Source organism: Gymnodraco acuticeps, unplaced genomic scaffold (assembly GCF_902827175.1).
Source record: "Gymnodraco acuticeps unplaced genomic scaffold, fGymAcu1.1, whole genome shotgun sequence".
Classification (NCBI taxonomy): Eukaryota; Metazoa; Chordata; class Actinopteri; order Perciformes; family Bathydraconidae; genus Gymnodraco; species Gymnodraco acuticeps.
The window spans coordinates 4,536,194-4,554,823 of record NW_022990023.1 but is presented as its reverse complement, the minus strand read 5'-3'; the positions used below and the strand labels follow the sequence as shown (position 1 = coordinate 4,554,823).

General features: G+C 39.2%; 1 protein-coding gene across 2 annotated transcripts; it reads left to right on the top strand.

Annotated features, from left to right (window-relative positions):
- Positions 1-266: 266 nt before the first annotated feature.
- On the top strand, positions 267-13,045 carry LOC117544936 (sodium-dependent neutral amino acid transporter B(0)AT2-like). 2 transcript variants are annotated; one of them, XM_034214471.1, is made up of 12 exons: positions 267-361; positions 3,186-3,396; positions 3,713-3,870; positions 5,683-5,803; positions 5,929-6,104; positions 7,693-7,803; positions 7,899-8,140; positions 8,301-8,484; positions 8,570-8,771; positions 9,928-10,087; positions 10,199-10,361; positions 10,619-13,045. In XM_034214471.1, the coding sequence occupies exons 2-12, from the start codon at positions 3,186-3,188 to the stop codon at positions 10,859-10,861; spliced, it is 1,971 nt and encodes a 656-aa protein (XP_034070362.1). In that variant the 5' UTR covers positions 267-361; the 3' UTR covers positions 10,862-13,045. The 2 variants fall into 2 exon arrangements, with proteins under 2 accessions (XP_034070362.1, XP_034070361.1); XM_034214470.1 differs by lacking the exon at positions 267-361 and adding an exon at positions 1,875-1,953.
- Positions 13,046-18,630: the final 5,585 nt, after the last annotated feature.

Here is an 18,630-nt window from a genome sequence, read left to right as displayed (position 1 = left end):
GTAAAGCACATTTAAACCTTAATATGAAGAAAAAAACGTCCTTACTTCAGATAAAAAGTCATTGTAAAGTTGCCTTTTGTTTGCACACATATGTCAGCAAGTTACTGCTAGTAGCAACTTTAAAATCACCTTAGAAATAAACTAAACCACTTTAAACACATGCCTTAGTGTGGGGATGTGGTGGGGGCAAGAGGTATACATATTGGTAATGTGGGGTGTCATATTTCATAACAGGACAAGTGTCCATGGTATCCGCCAATGGAGGAGGAAAGGCGGAGTCAGGTGGAAGCCAACGAGGTTACCACTTGACTTTGGGACATTGGAAAACTTTTCAAGGATCTCTATTATTTAAAACCACTCGGTATGTACCACCTTTTCATAAATACATGTCGTTTTTCCAAAGCGCAGAGATGATATTGTACTAAAACAAGTTGGTAGTGGTATTAGAGAGTGTGTTTAATGTGCATCCCGAACAAGTATAGTCTACGTGGCATGCAGCGTGTGTTTGTGTGTGTGTGTGCAGTGTGTGTGTGTGTGTGTGTGTGTGTGTGTGTGCAGTGTGTGTGGGTGTGTGTGTGTGTGTGTGTGTGTGTGTGTGTGTGTGTGTGTGTGTGTGTCAGGTCAGGTCAGTGTGACTGTGATGAATACTTTGTTATAGAAACCTTTGATGGAAAATAAGTACTGAATTGCAAAAACGTGTAATAAAAGCTATTACTTCCACGTTCCACCTTTGGAGGAAGCAAACGTATTCCAGTTTAGCAGAACTCCCCTCTCAACCACAGGAGCTATTGCATCAGCCTGGATGTACTTTTATTTTTAATGAATGGATATATCTGACAGTAAGCTGAATCAAAATAATCATTTGCCACGTGTTATGTTTGACAACTGATAAAACGTGGATCAAAGGAGATCAAATGATTCGACTTTATACTGAAAACCTTACTATTTAAATTGATGTCATGTCAATTAAAGACTTTAGGAAACCATATAAGAAGTGTGGGGTCCCATTTCTGCTATTAAACTGCATGTTAAACACGTTTAACCCTGAACGGGATGCTTACAGTCACATGTGTTAGAAAATAACTCTAAAGGATCAGTGTTTGGGCTGGGCTGATGCTGCGTTCAGGGACCCTCTTGTAACTGTGAGAATCACTGAAATTTAACTGAAAATAACCGAAACATAACCAAGTACTTAGGAAAGCTAATATCTACATAAGTTACTTGAACTTAACTTAGGTTTTTTTTCTACTGGGACTTAATATTATATTGAAGCGATATTGATTCATTCTTTATCATCTTGGTAGAAAATGTTTCAACAAATTTGACAATTGATGAATATCTCAAGTAATGGTAAAGTAGTCCAGTTTATTAAATATGAGCATTTGAGTTATTATTTAAAATCTTGTGAATTGAGAATTTGGATGGTTAATTGAACAAACAAGCAATTAAACATTGGGCTATAAAAACTGATAGCAATTCAACACATTAATAGATAATGGAGAAATAAAACTATATATCGCAACATATTTGGTTTGTTTGATTATTTCTTGAGCGAATTGCACATGTCACACATCTTTGGACAAATACAGACAAAACAATCAAACATGCCAATTGCCAGGGGTTCAACCGCACAATGTCAGCGGTAAAAAAAACACATTATTGAATACAATACCAGCAAAAATTATAATAAATATATATAAATATTTAAAATGCAACAATGTATGTCTTAGCTACTTTATTATTAGATTTATGATTTAATAAAAAAAGCCTGGGAATTTTCGTCCTTCATATCAAATGAATGCCCCAGGTTACTTTTGTCCGCGCTAACTACGGTTTATATACTTCCTGCAGTCCGTGAACGCAGCCTGTAGTAATATTGCGTCATGCGCAGAACAACCCCACGCCACGGTTTTAACCACAACCGTGAAAAGAAGCTGAGAACCCCCGGGCGCGGTAAGAGAGTTTGCACATTTAGCGCTCAAACGTGTTTTTATTTATCTTTCGTCTCAGTCAAACATAGAATACAAATGTCTGATATGTTGCATTTAATTTGACAAATGGAAACAAAGGATAATTAACTCGCAGCGAACACAGTGACAGATCAGACCGTCAGCCACATGGGCTCATTTCCTCCTTTAATACAACAGAAGAATAACATTGTCTCGTTTATAATCTCAGTTTTCTGGCAACTCGGGTTTTTATTCCACCTCCTCTTTGACGACATTTGCTGGTGACAGGCAGCTCAGTGTCAGAAGTGTGTGTGCGGTTTACATTTTTCTTTTTTGTAGGTTTTATTGTATAATTTCAAAGACTGCCAATTTTAATGTATGCATGCACATGTTCTTGTATCAGGATTCCTCCATAACATAGATATACTTTCAATATGATCATGTTTACCCTGTTCTAAATGTTTTCCCTAAAAGGGTCTCACTTGTTTTTGTTTTGACTTGTGTGTGTGTTCTCTGTGTGAGTCCTGACAAAGACACATGGTCGGGGATGTAGCGTTACTTTACCGAATGAACCTTGCATTAAGGTCCTATTGATATATATATATGTATTGATATATATATATATGTATTGATATATATATATATATATATATATATATATATATATGGTGGACAAAATATCAGTGGTGAAATGTAACTAAGTACATTTACTGGAAAACCATACACAGAGGTGGGAAGTAACTAAGTAGATTTACTCAAGTACAGTACTCTACTACTTCAAAACAAAGTGTTTTACAAAATATACAAAACTGACTTCAAACTACAACATTTAAATGAATTCACAAGTATTTATTAATAAAAAGTATGATAATACAATGCATTTTTATGTTCCAATATTTATTATATATTATTGCACTTGTTTTTACTTTTACATTTCTCCTACTGTGTTCATGTATGCGCCATTTTACCCCAAATTCCTTGTATTGGAGAAATACAGTTGGCAATAGACCAAATATTGAATCTGGTTAATGGTATCATTGCTTGCTGGAGTCAGAAAAGTACTATTTGTGGTACACCACAAGTAAAGGCCACAGATGTCTGGATTATCCCCCAAAAACTCCTTAGCTGCAGAAAAATCCCCATAAATCTAAGGTTGACTATCGAGGAGGATCAGCCACAGTCTCAGCGCAGTGGTTCACATTTTGACCAGTTCTTTTTTCTTCCGTCCCCTCTCAGATGGAGAAGCAGCCCCTGCCCACAGACGATGACCACACAGGAGCCCCAGACTCGGGGTTAGCTGGAGACGAGATGCAGGAGGTCCCGTCTGAGCCTGCAGCGCGAGCAGGGTGGAACAGCAAGGTCGAGTACTTTCTGGCTCAAGTGGGGTTCAGCGTTGGGCTCGGCAACGTCTGGAGGTTTCCATATCTGTGCCATCAAAATGGAGGAGGTGAGTCTTTATTATGTCCTCCGTTTCAAATGACGCAACAGGATTGTTTCCTGTGGGCCCCATGAGACCAAACACAAGTGTTGTGAGTCGTGGATTTAAAGGGTCTGTCAGGGTCACATTCCCAGGGTGATCATGTGATTAAAGAGAGAGAAAGAGTGTACGGGAGTATTTCATTTAAATGAGGAGGAGCAGTAATCAGAATAGTGTGTAAATCTCACAGTTTAGCATAAAAGTTTGCTTCTCTTTTACATACTTGCTGTTTAACTAAATGTGATGCTTATTCCTTAACCCAGTGCTGCCCCACCCTTGTCCTCAGGGTCTTTCCTCATCCTCTATGTGCTGCTCATGCTCATCATGGGGATCCCCCTGTTCTTCCTGGAGCTGGCGGCCGGGCAGGCCATCCGACAGGGCAGCATCGGGGTGTGGAAGTTCATCTCCCCCCGGCTGGCAGGGATCGGATACTCCAGCTGTGTGGTGAGAAACTGACACTGTTAAATGGGGTGGGACAATATGGCGATATATATATATATATATATACATCAAAGTCAACTTTATTGTCAATCTTTCAGTTTGTGTGTACAGACAGAGAGATCGAAATACCGTTTCCCACAATCCCGAATACAAAAACAAATGTATATAAAATATCCTCTATATATATATATATATATATATATATATATATATATATATTAGGGCCGGGACTCGATTAAAAAAATTAATCTAATTAATTAGAGGCTTTGTAATTAATTAATCGAAATTAATCGCATTTTTAATCGCATATAAATATTTGACCTGAGAACAGTGAGAAGCAATTTTTTTCACATGGATTTTAGTATACCATTAGGCGCATTCACACTGCAGTACTTTTCCCACAAAGGTTCATGAGAACTTAGTTCATGAGAACAAATGAAGCCGCTGACGTCACTTCTTCTTCTTCTGCTTTGGGTTTACTGGCAGGCCGCAAACCACTTCACGGCGTATACTGCCGCCCAAAGTCCCCGGCCGGAAGTCCCCGGAGTTGGGGACTGGCTTCAGTAGAAGCTGCTGGGAGTCCCAGCAGCCTTCTGAGTAAATCGCCAGAACGCCGACACCTCCTCATCTCCACCGCTCCCATGTTTTATTTTGTGTTGCCATAAGTTAGTCTCTCTGCGTTTCTGCGCTGGGCTAATGCTAATAATGCTAATGCGAGGATAATAAAATGGCGGCTTCACCAAACTTTTTGGGAGTTTTACGGGGCGTGGTTTGCAATCCGCCCAGCCAATCAGACATATAGCTCTTTTCTCACAAGAGAGCCGCACGAAAGTCCCTGCTCTCTAGCAGCTCTCTGCTCTCTAGCAGGGACTTTCGTGGGGGTAAAAAGGTTCTCATGAACTAATTTTAGTACCGGCTCTTTTTGGTGTGAACCATAGACTGTATGGTGTGAACGCGATAAAAGAGGCTAACGTCCACGCTAGCTTCCACGCTAGCTGCTATATGTTTTGCATTGAGGTGATACTTGAGGCTTGATGTGCTGCGGTGATATGCGAATTCCTTTTTGCATAATTTGCACACAACCGTGCTCTTATCAACGCTTCCATCCGTCCGTTTTTTAAAACAACATTTCCCACTGTTGTTCACTGTGGTTTGTTGTTGTCTGAAGTCATGAACGTTAGTTGGTGCTCCAGTATAATCGGTACGCCTGAAACTCATCCAGTGAGAAACGTTCCGCGGTGCAAAAATAAGTGCGATTAAAATGCGTTAATTTTTTTAACACGTTAATTTTTGTGTAATTAATTAATCTTAATTAACGCGTTAAAGTCCCGGCCCTAATATATATATATATATACACACACACACAATCAACAGACTGTTTTATATATATGCACACACTAAGACATAAATAAAAGCACAACAATCAATATATACAAAATATATCGTGCAATGGTAAAAATATGTCCCAGAGTAGGGATTTTGCGATACCATTTTTACTGCTCTAGCTGTTCTAGTGCTATCTTTTGATTCTCGCTTCATTTCCCCGATCCAGCGCAGTGCTATATCTAAAGGGCAAGGAAGTTGGTGTATTTATCCAAATAAAAAAGGAGAAGTAGAGTAATCATCAATGTGTGTATTACTGTTTGGCTAAAACCACAACCATTAACATCGTTTTTCTCACCTTGTTTTACATTTGGTTAATGGTATTTGCACAATAGTTACTCCTTTTCAAATATTTGTTTTGTCCTCAGGTGTTTTCCAAATCATCGTATAATCTTCTCATAACCTGATGATGTTGTGCTCACATGTCCTCAGGTGTGTTTCTTCGTGGCTCTCTACTACAATGTGATCCTTGCATGGAGCCTGTTCTACCTCGGGAACTCCTTCCAGTCGTCTCTTCCTTGGGAACACTGTCCAGTAGAGGGGAATGTGACAGGTAAACACACCGCATTACGGTTCAAAACTTATAGCACATGAGGAGTAATTCAATTGTAAATGTATAGGCATGGTGTCACGTGAAAGCTTAATGATTTATCTGTATTTCCCTTGTCTTGACACCAGTACCAGAATGTAAAAAGAGCTCCCCCACATCGTACTTCTGGTACCGTAAAGCTCTGGATATCACCGACTCCATCGATGAGACGGGCTCTTTCAACCCGTACATCGTCGGCTGTCTGCTGGCCGCCTGGACCCTCGTGTGCTTGGGAATGTTCAAGGGCATCAAGACCTCTGTCAAGGTAACCCTGTTGGGACTCCTGACTTCACAATGTTTTGTATTCTCCGTGGGGCTGGAGCTAGATTAGTGAATCTCAGCCCTTGAAGTCGGTGTATGATTGAGTGTGAATTTTTTATTGTATATGTAACAACGCATTGAGGGGTCCATAAAGACTGGAAAAGCGCTATATAAAAGCAGTCCATATATTATTCGAGTAAGAGTCAGATTTCACTCTTGCTTTTGACCTCCAGTCCTCTTCCTCTCCCCCTTTCCTCCTCTTGTCCCATGACTAGTTATTTTCAAATCGTATTAGTTATTATATATTTAAAACAATTTTTTATTTCTATTATATTTGCAGGACAAACTTGAATAGTTGGTGTGATTATTGTTTTAATTGCGTTGATTATTTAAGACAATATTGATTTAGAAACATACATTGCCAATATGGTTAATTGATTACCATAACAGTGTTAACTTTGGAATCAGCTGAGCGTTTCATTAAAAATGTTTTGAAGAGAAGCTCTTTATGAGAAAGACTGACATGATGTCAAAAAGTGTTTCCGGTGCTACATTGGTTTCAGTTTTCTTGCATGTGTGGGGATTTGGTTTTAGGGTTTATGACGAAGGTAACTTCCTTACTTAAGGTAATATTGCACTTTATTAGCGTGATTGCACAGTACAGTTGACATTACATATTTGCACATCATTTATACTAATTATTGAGGTAGTATTTTTTAACTGATTAAACCGTATTTATTGGAATGTTGTCTGGCAGGTGCTGGTCGGGTCCTCGGCTCCGCCTGAAAAGATAGGGGAGTTTGCGAGAGCGCCGAGAGTAGTTATGCTGGTGTAAGGATGACAGCGGTTGAGAGTAATCAGGGTGCAAATAATATGTTGATGTCTGTGGCTGATGACTGTGTGCACCTGGTGTCCTGTGTTGTCTCCTCCCCCCTCACCTGTGTCTTGTTAGTATGTGTGTATTTAGGTGCTGTTTCCTTGTAACTGGGTGTGTGTGAGATCCTTGTGGCTGCAGGATGTGTGCAAGGAGAACAGCAGGATTGAGGCTGTGAACTTTGTGCACATGATTTTAATAAATGCCCACGTCGGGTTATATTTTTGGACGTTCTGCCTCCTTGCTTGGTCTGGGCCGCTCAACGGTCAGTCTCACAGGGTTATTCCGGGTGAAGGAATCCCTGGAATGTCAGGCTTAGAGAAGGTGTTGACGCACTTAGAAATCCTGCCTGGAACATACAAAGTATGTTTAGTAGTTTTAGACTTCAGATTAGATGAAATGGGAGAGATGGGTTGTTTTAGCGGCAAATTAGTAGGATTCAGCTGAAACGTACTTAAAGACGGTTTATATAAGTATAAGAAATGTAGCTAAGCTATTTAAGAAAAGAGTCTATAGGAGAACACCTTACCAACAAGAACAATTGAAGTTTGTGGAGCATATTTACTCAAAACATCTTCAAAATGCTAGTCACTTGAGGAGAGTAGTGCTTTTTTAACCCAGTGCCATTGCGTAAAGGCATAACCAAAAAACGAATGTCCACTGTTGGCTATCTGGATTCATTAATCCTGATAATGTAATCTTTCTTTCTATCTTCTAGGTGATGTATTTCTCCTCCATCTTCCCCTACGTGGTGCTGTTCTGCTTCCTGGTTCGAGGCCTCATGCTGGACGGGGCTTTAGAAGGAATCGGCTTCATGTTCTACCCAAAGGTATCTGCAGACAAAAGGCCTGGTTGATTACGGATAAGAGAGGCTGATATAAATATTTCTCTAACGCACCCTTTGTTCCCCCTCTATATTTCTAGCTGGAGATCTGGGCCGACGTGCAGGTGTGGCGACAGGCAGCCACTCAGGTGTTCTTTGCTTTGGGTCTCGGCTTCGGGTCGATCATCGCTTACTCCTCCTATAATCCCAAGAACAACAACTGCCATCGTGATGCCTTCACTGTCTCCACGATCAACTTCCTCACCTCTGTGCTGGCCACTCTGGTGGTGTTCGCTGTGCTCGGCTTCCGCGCCAAAAACAAGGCCGTGGAATGTGTGGTCAGGTATGTCGGATCTAAAGAAAAACACTCATGAAATACTTTTATAAAAACTCAAGAGAGGTACCACAGTTAGTTTGATTCACAGATTCTTTGAATGTTTTGTGTGCCTCGCTATGTCTTGTTGTACAAACTGTATGTTTACACTTTTCTTTCCTTTCCTTAGTAATATTAAGGAGTTATCGGAGCAGTTTCTCAGCAGTCCTGTGGAGAGAAACTTGATGCCAAGCTTCAACTATTCTGATCCCAGTGCTGTGGCTCTAGAGGACTACAGGGCCTGGTTCAAACTGCATGGAAATCAGTTCCCAGGCAATCTAACAGACTGTGACCTGGAGAAAGAGATGCAGCAGGTACATATTAAGAGTTTTTGGGCTAAAATAAATGAGCATTTTTGTTGTATTCTGTGTGCTAAACGTGGCACTTGTTTGTGTTCAGGGTGTGGAGGGAACAGGCCTGGCTTTCATCGCCTTCACAGAGGCCATCTCTCTCCTGCCTGGCAGCCCCTTCTGGTCAGCGCTCTTCTTCCTCATGCTGCTCAACTTAGGGCTCAGCACCATGTTTGGCACCATGGAGGGAATCCTCGCCCCACTCACTGACCGCTTCAAAACTCTGGCCAACAACAAGACTAAACTCACAAGTAAACACTTTTTAATTTACCTCAACCTAGGGCTGTGCAATTAATCGTATTTTAATTGCAATTACGATTTTGGCCTGCCACAATTACGAAAACAACATCATCGAAAAAAACTATTATTTTGCTTTGCTAGGTTGTGACAGTGCACTGCAACATATTTGATCTCATTTATTTGTATTTATCATATTTATATATGTTTAGTAGCTTGTGGAAGTGCGCTCCAAAATATTTGTTGATCTTGTTTATTGGTATTTATTATTTTGATATTATTTATTTAAATATAAATGTATCATTTATTTTTGTATTGGTTTTTCAGTTGAATTATACGTTCAGGGTAATCAGCAGTTAAAAAGATACTGTTCAAATTATTATTTGTTTTAAAGTTCATTAATGGATGTTTTCAAAGTCAAGGAATAATCGTATTTAATAATGGTGATATCAATTATTGACCAAAATAATCGTGATTATGATTTTTGCCATAATCGAGCAGCCCTAACTCAACCCTTGTTTCTTCTTTTAGAAAATGGACAAGTCGCACACATTTACAAAGCACAGCACACACTGAAATATAAGTCTCTGCATTTCACCCATCCTCGACTTTAAGCACTGGGCAGCTATTATACAGCTGCCCAGGTGTACATCTGCCTTGCACAAGGGCAGCGCCAGGGAGGTAAACGTGCACCTGACAAAGAACTGGTCCTCTCTCCATACTTGGTCCGTTCTGAGACTTGAACCAGCAACCCTAGTCAAGTCCCTGCTGACTGAGCGACTGCTGCCTTTTTAAAGGGGCAAGAATGCATTAATTTATTTTTATTGCTAAGCCTTGAGTCGAGAAGCTTTCAAACAACTGGGATTTTATGAACTCAGATTCAAGATTTGCACACAGCTCCAAACAACAGGCAGTGGTTATTGTGTGTTCCCCATTAAGTGCTATTTTAAAGTACTTTTTTGTTATATTACCCTGCTGGTGGATATCTCTGCTAACAGCCAGTAGATCCGTGTCTTGTCACGTGTCATGGATTTCCTGCCAACCATCAGCTGATTACACACTTTCAAGCTGAGCGGAAGCAGAATTAGTAGAAACCATGAATGTTTGCATTGACTTTAAATTCATTTTGTGTTTTTGTTGTTTTACCCTAACATGTCTGTGTTGTTTTAGTTGTCAGCTGCATCATCGGCTTTGTAATCGGCCTCCTCTTCACCCAGCGCTGTGGAAACTACTTTGTGATGATGTTCGATGATTACTCTGCCACTCTGCCACTCATCATTGTTGTGGTTTTTGAGACCTTCAGTGTGTCCTGGCTGTATGGAGCTGATAGGTGGGGTCTAATTTCAGACTATGGATAACTGTCTTCTTAGATGTAAATGTCTCTGAGTCTTATCAGTGTTGGTCACAAATGTGTGATATGTACCACTCTGGGTGTCTGAAGGTTCCTGGATGACATTGAGGGGATGCTGGGCTGGCGTCCTCATGTGATCTACAAGTACCTGTGGAAATACGTCTGCCTGCTCGCTATGCTGGGGCTGCTGGGCGCCACCATCATCCACATGTTCATCAAACGCCCCACCTATATGGCATGGAACCAAGAGAAGGTATGTTAACACTGACATTTTTTTTATTTGTTCGGGAAATAATTGTCTCTGCTTTCTAGACGTTAGTTAGTTTGTGCAGCCACACATGTTTAAGACAAACAGCCCTTAAAAAGCAAATTGTCACTCCTTACTAAATTCCCAACCTAAAGCATATAACTAATGGTTTATTTCTCTATGTATTTCTCTGAGTAGTGATAAGTTCCACTTGTTTCAGACCTTGCGTGATTTTGATTTTGATTCTATTTTCTCTTCTTCAGGGATCTGAGGAGTACCTCGAGTACCCGGACTGGGCTCTGGCTGTCATGGCCTTGCTGATCATATTTGCTGTGATGCCCGTCCCGATTGCTTTGATTCACGCTGTCCTGATGGACTGGACAAGACAAAGAGCCAGAGATTCAGAGGCTGGTCAGTACAGCATTGTTAGCACCAGCGATAAATGTGAAACTCCAATGACTGACATGTCAGACCTGGACCGAAGTAACGGGACTGCTGCTTCCTGAACACTGGACGTGACGTTACACACTGGGAAATGAAAAGCAGTGAGTTGTCGGTGGGAAATCTTGAAGGATAGTTGCATTAGGTCAGCGGTGGCCCAGAAAGCAATCGCAAAATGTTCCTAAATGTCATATTTAAAACTTTTAAAACCTAGATTAAGTCAAAGTATCAAGAGGACTAAATACTACTGCTCCAAAAAGTAGACATTTGAAATTGTTTTTTATGAAAAATGTGGAACAAATAACTTATTGCTGTGTAAAAACACCAGGTAGGACTTCCAAAAACTTATTGTTACAGAGTTGCGAAAACAAAGTCTCCTATTTTATTCAGGATTAGCCACAGGCAGCACGCCATGTTCATGCATTCCTTAGTTACTTACCAATGGTAAAGTTGTAAATGTACCTAAAATAACCTACATTGTTCACCTTTTTTAAACACGCTTTTATGTGAGACTCATCTCATTTCAAGAAAATCAAACAACTTTCACTCCTCGTTTCTTTGAGGACAGATGAACATCAAACCACTGTTACGTCTGTTCAAGAGTGTGTTTAAGGCTCTTGTGTATTGGTTGTTTTTTTAACCTTTTTATAATGAACTTATACTGCACAGTGATTGTGTATGCTTCTCAAAGTGTTGATAGGCTAAGATTGTAAGTAAGTGGAGTTACAACAAAAAGGTTGAGCCTTAATTTAAACCTGTAAATGGCAGCACAGTGGTGATGCTCCTGTTGCTGTTGTATATTCTCGTCAAAGCCAAGCAGCTATAGAAAGGGTCAATCCAGCTATAATGACATTACATTCAGCTCTTGGGTCCAGCATCAGGGAAATGAGTATTTCAGTCATTCCTTTTCATACAAATTATTGCGATGAACAACCTTTTTCGTTTACTTTTTACCACACAGCAGTGCCGTTGTCTTTGGCTTTGCAACTAGACCTTTATTCATGTTGTTTTTTTTCAAAGGCTACTTATCAAATGAATGTGATCAAAGACTAAAATCTAGTCAATTAATTTCCGAACAGTTTTCTGAAAAATGTTTTCATGTCTTGCTCTGCTGCACAGATTCACTTGAATAGCTTGTCCGTAAACTGTTACGTTGGTATGTATAGAAATCATGTTAAAGGACAGCTAATGTGTGTAGCTATCTTGGTTGTAAAACCTAAACGGTACAAGGGCTGATTTTCTCTCTGCTACAACCGCCAACAGCAGCTAATCTTGGGCCATCCACTTCTCTTTCCCACTCTCAGAACACACACACCTATTTCATGGTGTCATTAAAGCTTTTTACATGAATTATCTAGTTAAAAAAAAGTAGATATCAGGTGACAACGTCAGCATAACTTTCCGTGGAGCTTTTAAACACTACCCCAGAAAAGACTCTAGCGTTTATCTGTTACTATTTGCTTTGTAGGCAAATGACAAGTACTGTCTGATGAAAATGGAAGAAGTGAACCGCTTTGTGTCCGGGTTTTGTTCCGGAGATTTGAGCCTTTTCCTTAGGTAGACCATTAATTTGCCTCAACAGTGTTACTGCTAGTAACACATCAAAACATATTTATTTCTGCAATCATCGACTGATTTGTCAAACACAGTATGGTGCAAAGATCAAGGTAACCCCATTTGTAATGTACATATGTATATAGTATATAGTACATCATGTAGAAACTGCTTAAGAACAAATGTCAGAGAACAAGTCTGGGACTTTCTGTCGTGTCTTATTTGTAAATTAGAAATTAGCATGATAGATTTTTTTTCTTAAGGTCTGGTTTAGGAGGAACTAGTTGCAAGAGGTTATATGAAGCCACTGACCAGATACAGTCCTCCTTTACTTCAGAGTTAAATGCACTATTTTATCTAATTCATGTTTTTTTTCTTTTAATATATATCGTTTAGACTTGCGAGGTCATCATTGTCTTTTAGAAGCAATTTTTCTGAATTTAAAGTAGATTGTTTTACATTTGTATTGGGTTTCTATCAGAATGAATTGAATTGATGCTGTATATTTATGTGCCTTCAGACTAGATTAGGCTGACCGGACAACATGCTTAAGGTATTGAATCAAATATATGTTGTTAAAAACACATTTCCTTTGGCTGACTGTCTTGTAATTGTTTGTTAGTCTGTATAAAATGGATTCTTCTGAGAAAATGTAATATATTTTTGCTTTTATTAAAAACTTCATCACAACAGTATATTGAATTGTGAATGACATGTTGCTCAAGCCTGCACATTTTAACATTGCTCCAACAAGGTATCAGACTTGTTAAATGGTTTTCTATTTTCGCTCTAAAACTGGGTTTATAAATCCAAATGAATTCATATCAGTGTTTTTAAAGTAGTTGAAAAGACTACAGAGAAGTTGCTTTTCCACCTTCTTAGGTATGCTATGTTTTTTTTGTCTGCTGATTACATCTTTCCCAAAATATTTTTGCGGTATGTGTAGAGGAAACTTCTGTGTAGCTATGCAGTGGGAGTCACCGACTCAGGAAGGAGACACGGGAAGAGCAGTAGCTTTGATGTCAAACACATGATGGTTTATTTGGAGTTAACGGCCGGAGGATTCACATCACAAGTCCAAGAGTCAGAGGTTCTGACTTCACGGTAGAGTTGCCAAGTCAATTCTGGAGAGCCTCTCTCTTGCCAGCCCATCTAACTGGTTTCGCAGAGAGTAAACAACATATTTGAGGAGATAGCCTAAACAGTGTGGGAACACAGAGCTACTTGCCTCGGACACTTATGACCTCGAAGATTTTACCTTGGAGTCCACAAATACAGAGAAGGAAGTGTCCCAGTATTGACCGGTCACAGAATGGGAACAATAACATTATTGGCTAAGCCGCCTGTGTCCTTAAAGAAGGTAAACAGACATCGAGGTTTGTCCTGTATGTTACAAATTGGCATGATAATTGATGATGATAATTATTTCCACAACAGTCCTCTCTTTTTATCATTTATGATAACCTAAAAACATTAGTCTAATAATAATTTGGTCAATAATTAACTCAATAGGCGTCTCCAGGTTCGAGTGTGGTCTCACCTTACATCAATTATATCACAAAGTGGAATAAGATTGAAACATTCAATCACAATGATTGATACAGCCAATCATAATAGGAAAAATCATCTCTCATCAGTGTTTGATCATCTTTTGTCAAAAGCATAATAATGAACACACATAAAACACAGGTGCACAATGGCTAAATATTTGTTTTTAAACTAATATATTTGATCATTTACCATTAGTTAATTTCATTCATTAAACTATAAAATCAAAACCAGCTTGCCGCTTTAAAGATTTACTTCAAGGCAATCACTAGTCAAAAGCATTTTAAAACTCAGGATCGTAAGAGATCCAGCTACAAATTCACAGTTAGAGTATAGAATTCACACTGGGGATTTGATCAATCTGTAATCTGCAAAAGTGCAGTGTCCTCAATTTTAGGATTACTTTTACCGTTTACTCAAATACGCTTTAGTCAAGAGTAAGGCACTTAGTGAAATCAATACATTCATTTTAGTCAAGTACATTGTTCAAAATCTGAAAAGGAAAAGTTAGGCAAATATTCAAAGACTTTTGTAAAAACCTGGAAAGGAAGGATTAAACATTTTTAAACCTTGAATTATTACATTTGTAAATGCTACCACTGATCTGTACCAAATTAAGTCTATCAATTATTCCTATTAGCCATACTTACCTGAGCTACTTATGGTACTTGGAAAGGATTCTTCTGTGTTTATCTAATGTTGAGAATATCAATTTCTTTAAATTATACTTCTCTAATTTGAGGATCAAATATGCTACATAATTGTTATATGAAATATTATAAATATTTGTTTTGGGCCAAAACTGAAATTAATCCAGTACTTGAAACATCATTGTAGGTCTTTCTATGCATGGATAATACATTAAAGAGTAGTGTTGTTAAGCCTGATTGCTGGATTCAAATCCACTAGAGTGCATGTACCTATCCAGAGGGGAGCCAGAACTTGATAGAGCTTGTCGCCGCACAACCAAACGTAATCTTGTGGCGAGCTAAACCCCACATCACTGGGCCAGGCCAGTTGTATTGCTCACGGTTGCGTTGTCGTTTTCCCAGGCGAGCCGTCATCACGAGGTGGGAATGCTCCATGGGGTGTGTGTGTGTATTCCTTCGGTCGATGTTGTGACACGGACAGTCAGACTCCGCACACCGGTAACACAAACGAGGAACCAGAGGGCATATGGAACCGCTCAGCTGGCACTCGCTCGTGATACCTTGTGTGTAGTGTGTTTTGGTGTATGTAGTGCAAGTGTGGTGCAAGTTGGTGATTAGGACATCACTTGTTGTCATCTACTTCTGTTGGTGACTAGGACACATCACTTGTTGTCATCTACTTTTGTTGGTGACTAGGACCTTGCAGTGGCTGGCGTGGACCCACGTAGCTCTCTCTCTGACCCTTGGCCTTCAGAGCTGTCCTACTGTAGTTATTGGGTTAACACTTGATAGGGATGTTTTCCTGAGTGCAGACAACTCAAGGTAATGGATTAGCACATTATCATTTAAATACAAAAATAGGATAGGCCCCTCAGAATTATTTGGGAGCCTTCCTGAGACATGCACATGCATAAATGTAAGGTTTGTGTTAGTCATTTAACATGCAAGAATCATAAACTCATCAGTCCAAAGTAGAGAAATGTTATTTTAAGTTAAAGGTGAGCTAGTCCCTGCGGATATCACCCCTTCTCAATGATTCTAAATGTTATATTAATTCACCATTTACCGTTTGATAACATATTAGTTTATCAGAAATATTTTCCTCTTCCATAAAACAGGTTTGAGAAATAAATGTTCCAATATAAAATCAATTACTCAATATAATTGACTCTTCCCTCCCTTTTCTTACATATGTCTCATATGAAATAATAACTTAGGAGTCTATTTAAGCATGGTGTAATCTATTACTCGAGAAGACTCAGTATCACCTGTGTGCAGCTTACAAAAAAACAAACAGTGAGAAACATATATTATGCAGGAAATGCATACCTTTGTTAAAAAAACAAAGCATATCTGATTTGGGAGGAAAAGCTTCTTCCCCTTAACATCTGAGTCACTACTGATGGCATAGCATAAATGATAGTGGGTGTCTGAGGGTGTTTTTACTGAGAAATGTCAAACACATTCAAAACCTTACATTTGAAAACAGGTTTGCATTCCTTCTCTTAAAATGACGTTATCATTGGAAACAATAAAAGCTAATTGTTTTGATGTAGAATCTATCAATTGAATTGTTAGAGCAGAACAGAATGGTCGTATTGTAGCCTGAGTACCGTGCAGCCTTCAGTTTCACCAGGTGGAAACATTGTCCATATAATGTGAATACATGTAGAACTAGACATTAAGAGGCCCCTGACATTTAGGCCTATTTTAAAAAATAGTAGGGGCTTTTAACAGCTTGCCAACCTACAGGCATCCTCTGCATAGCAGTATGAATAGCCTTAAAAAAAACAACCCACTCTGCGGTAACGAGAGTCATATTTCTGAACCAAATGCCCTAAGTTAAGCCGTTAGTCCCATCTGACTGACCCAAGGGTTGGTGCTGGTGTGACCGGGAGGCTTCCAGGTGTTCTTTCAGTTCATGGCTTGGTGGGGGGAGTGGCCCACGTGAGACAGTATTGTTCAGTTTGAGGAGCGGCATTGTCTCTGGAAGCAGGGAATGGTGTCCATTCTCAGACCAGACCATTAATGTCATTTCATGTAGAGCAGCCATAGCATCTCTGTGACTGCACTCAGCCGGACTGTCAGAACTGGGTGACTCTTAGTGAAGCCGTCCAAGGCCATAGACAGAATGGAACCACGTACCAACAAAAGGGACACAAGGTCATCAATGTCTCTCTTTACCATTGGCCTAATTGCACAACAAATTAGTGGGAAAAATGTGGAGCACTAATCCATCATGTGAAATGTTGAGTTAATCTAAATAATTCCTTATGGGTTGATATCAAATTAACATTATAACTAAAGTCAGTCATAATTGGACTTTGCACGGATCCGAATCTAAGCAATACACCATTTCCCCAGCTCTGTAATGAAAAGGATAAGAAGATTAGGTACATTACAGGAGTGTTCCACACCCAAACATGCACACGTATCTTATTCTAGTAGAGATTAGAGGACAAGGTCTAATGTTGTGAACAAAATGATCAAGTCAAAGTTATTTTGTTTATTGTTATGTACCTAATTTAATTTAATAATTAATCTTGAATTACTAATAACTTTAAAGAAGGCAACAATTTACAATTTGGATGAAGTGATTACTCATCCAAAGTGTGTGTGTGTGTGTGCTTGTCTGCCCAAGGTTTAAAACATTTGGGACAGCACAGCAGTGAGAATGTTATGAGAACCAATCTGTTGTTTATACTAAACTCGAAGGAAGCTAGACTGGAACATTTTAAATAAATCAAAACACTTGCACATTAATTAAATACATTTCACATTTAGCTCGAGCTGGGTTCAATACTTTTCTTTATGGTATTTAAAATTGGGCTCGAGTAGAACCCCTGGATTTGGCTTGCAACACAAAGTGATACTGATCTCTGTAGGACTTGGGAGTGTTATGATTCAAAGTGCCTGTGAAAGAGAGGCCCTTGGAAAACAACATCTATTTTGTAACTGTAATTACTTATTTTAAAGAAATTGCAACATTATACTTTTAAAGAATTGCTCAATTAATTTAACACATTTATTATGCACACAATAAAAACTTCAACAAATATATTGATCCTGGCTTAACCAGCAACCTTTACTCTGTTGTTCATAAGCTCGCTTTCAGAAAACGTGTCTGTAGTTTAACAACTATTTTAATTTTAATGTTAAACTATTTTTAAAACTGTAATTGAACTTCAACTTATATTAATTACCTGATTCCAGTGGCCAGTTGGAACAGAATAATTAACACAGTTTCCATTTTGCTGCAACAGCGCAAAAGGTTTCAACAACAATTAGTATTATGTCTGAGTCTAGTTCTGCTTTGTTTCGGAATGTGTTCAATACATTACGTTTTTATTCATTATTACTATACAATACATAGATTAAGAATAAATGAAACAAATAATACAACATTGACCTAAAACCAGATTTTGCAACCCTGATCTCCTCAGGCAAGTCTCTGAGGGTCTCGGGCGCAGGACGGGGCATAGGGTTTATACAAGGTCACAAAGATATCTTAACATACCAGCAATACCATCTAAGAATGGATTCTTAAAGCAATATAATCTTATTTTCTTCTTACACCTAGCGCTCACCCTGAACAGTGGGCTTCTTGTTTACATTTTCCCCTGCACTCAGAGGCGGGACACAAAAACACTTTTTATTTTTCTCAGGTCATTTACTTTTGGTGAGATAATTAAAGTTTAGTTCATTTTACCCTGTCTATGGACTGATTCATTATTGTTACAAAACATACACAAGACGGCGGGACAAACCAATATAGACCCCCATACAAACAATCAGACAAACAAAACATGAACTCTTAATAAACACCAGCGCGACAGCAAAGCTCATCAGCTCAATTTAGTCCGGATTTTAGAGATCTTAGAGGGGGTAGGGAATTAGTGGGGCGTCTTCTCACGCCTCACCCTTGCATACAAGTGATTTATCGGTGCCTGAAAGCCGTCCAAGAGCGGTAACTAGCTTATCCTCTTGCGACAACCACTAGGCTATTTGTTTCTAGTGGCGCTGTGCCCCCCCGATCGGAGCCCACAGACTTTTTCCCTGCCCTTTCTCTCCAAACAACAGCT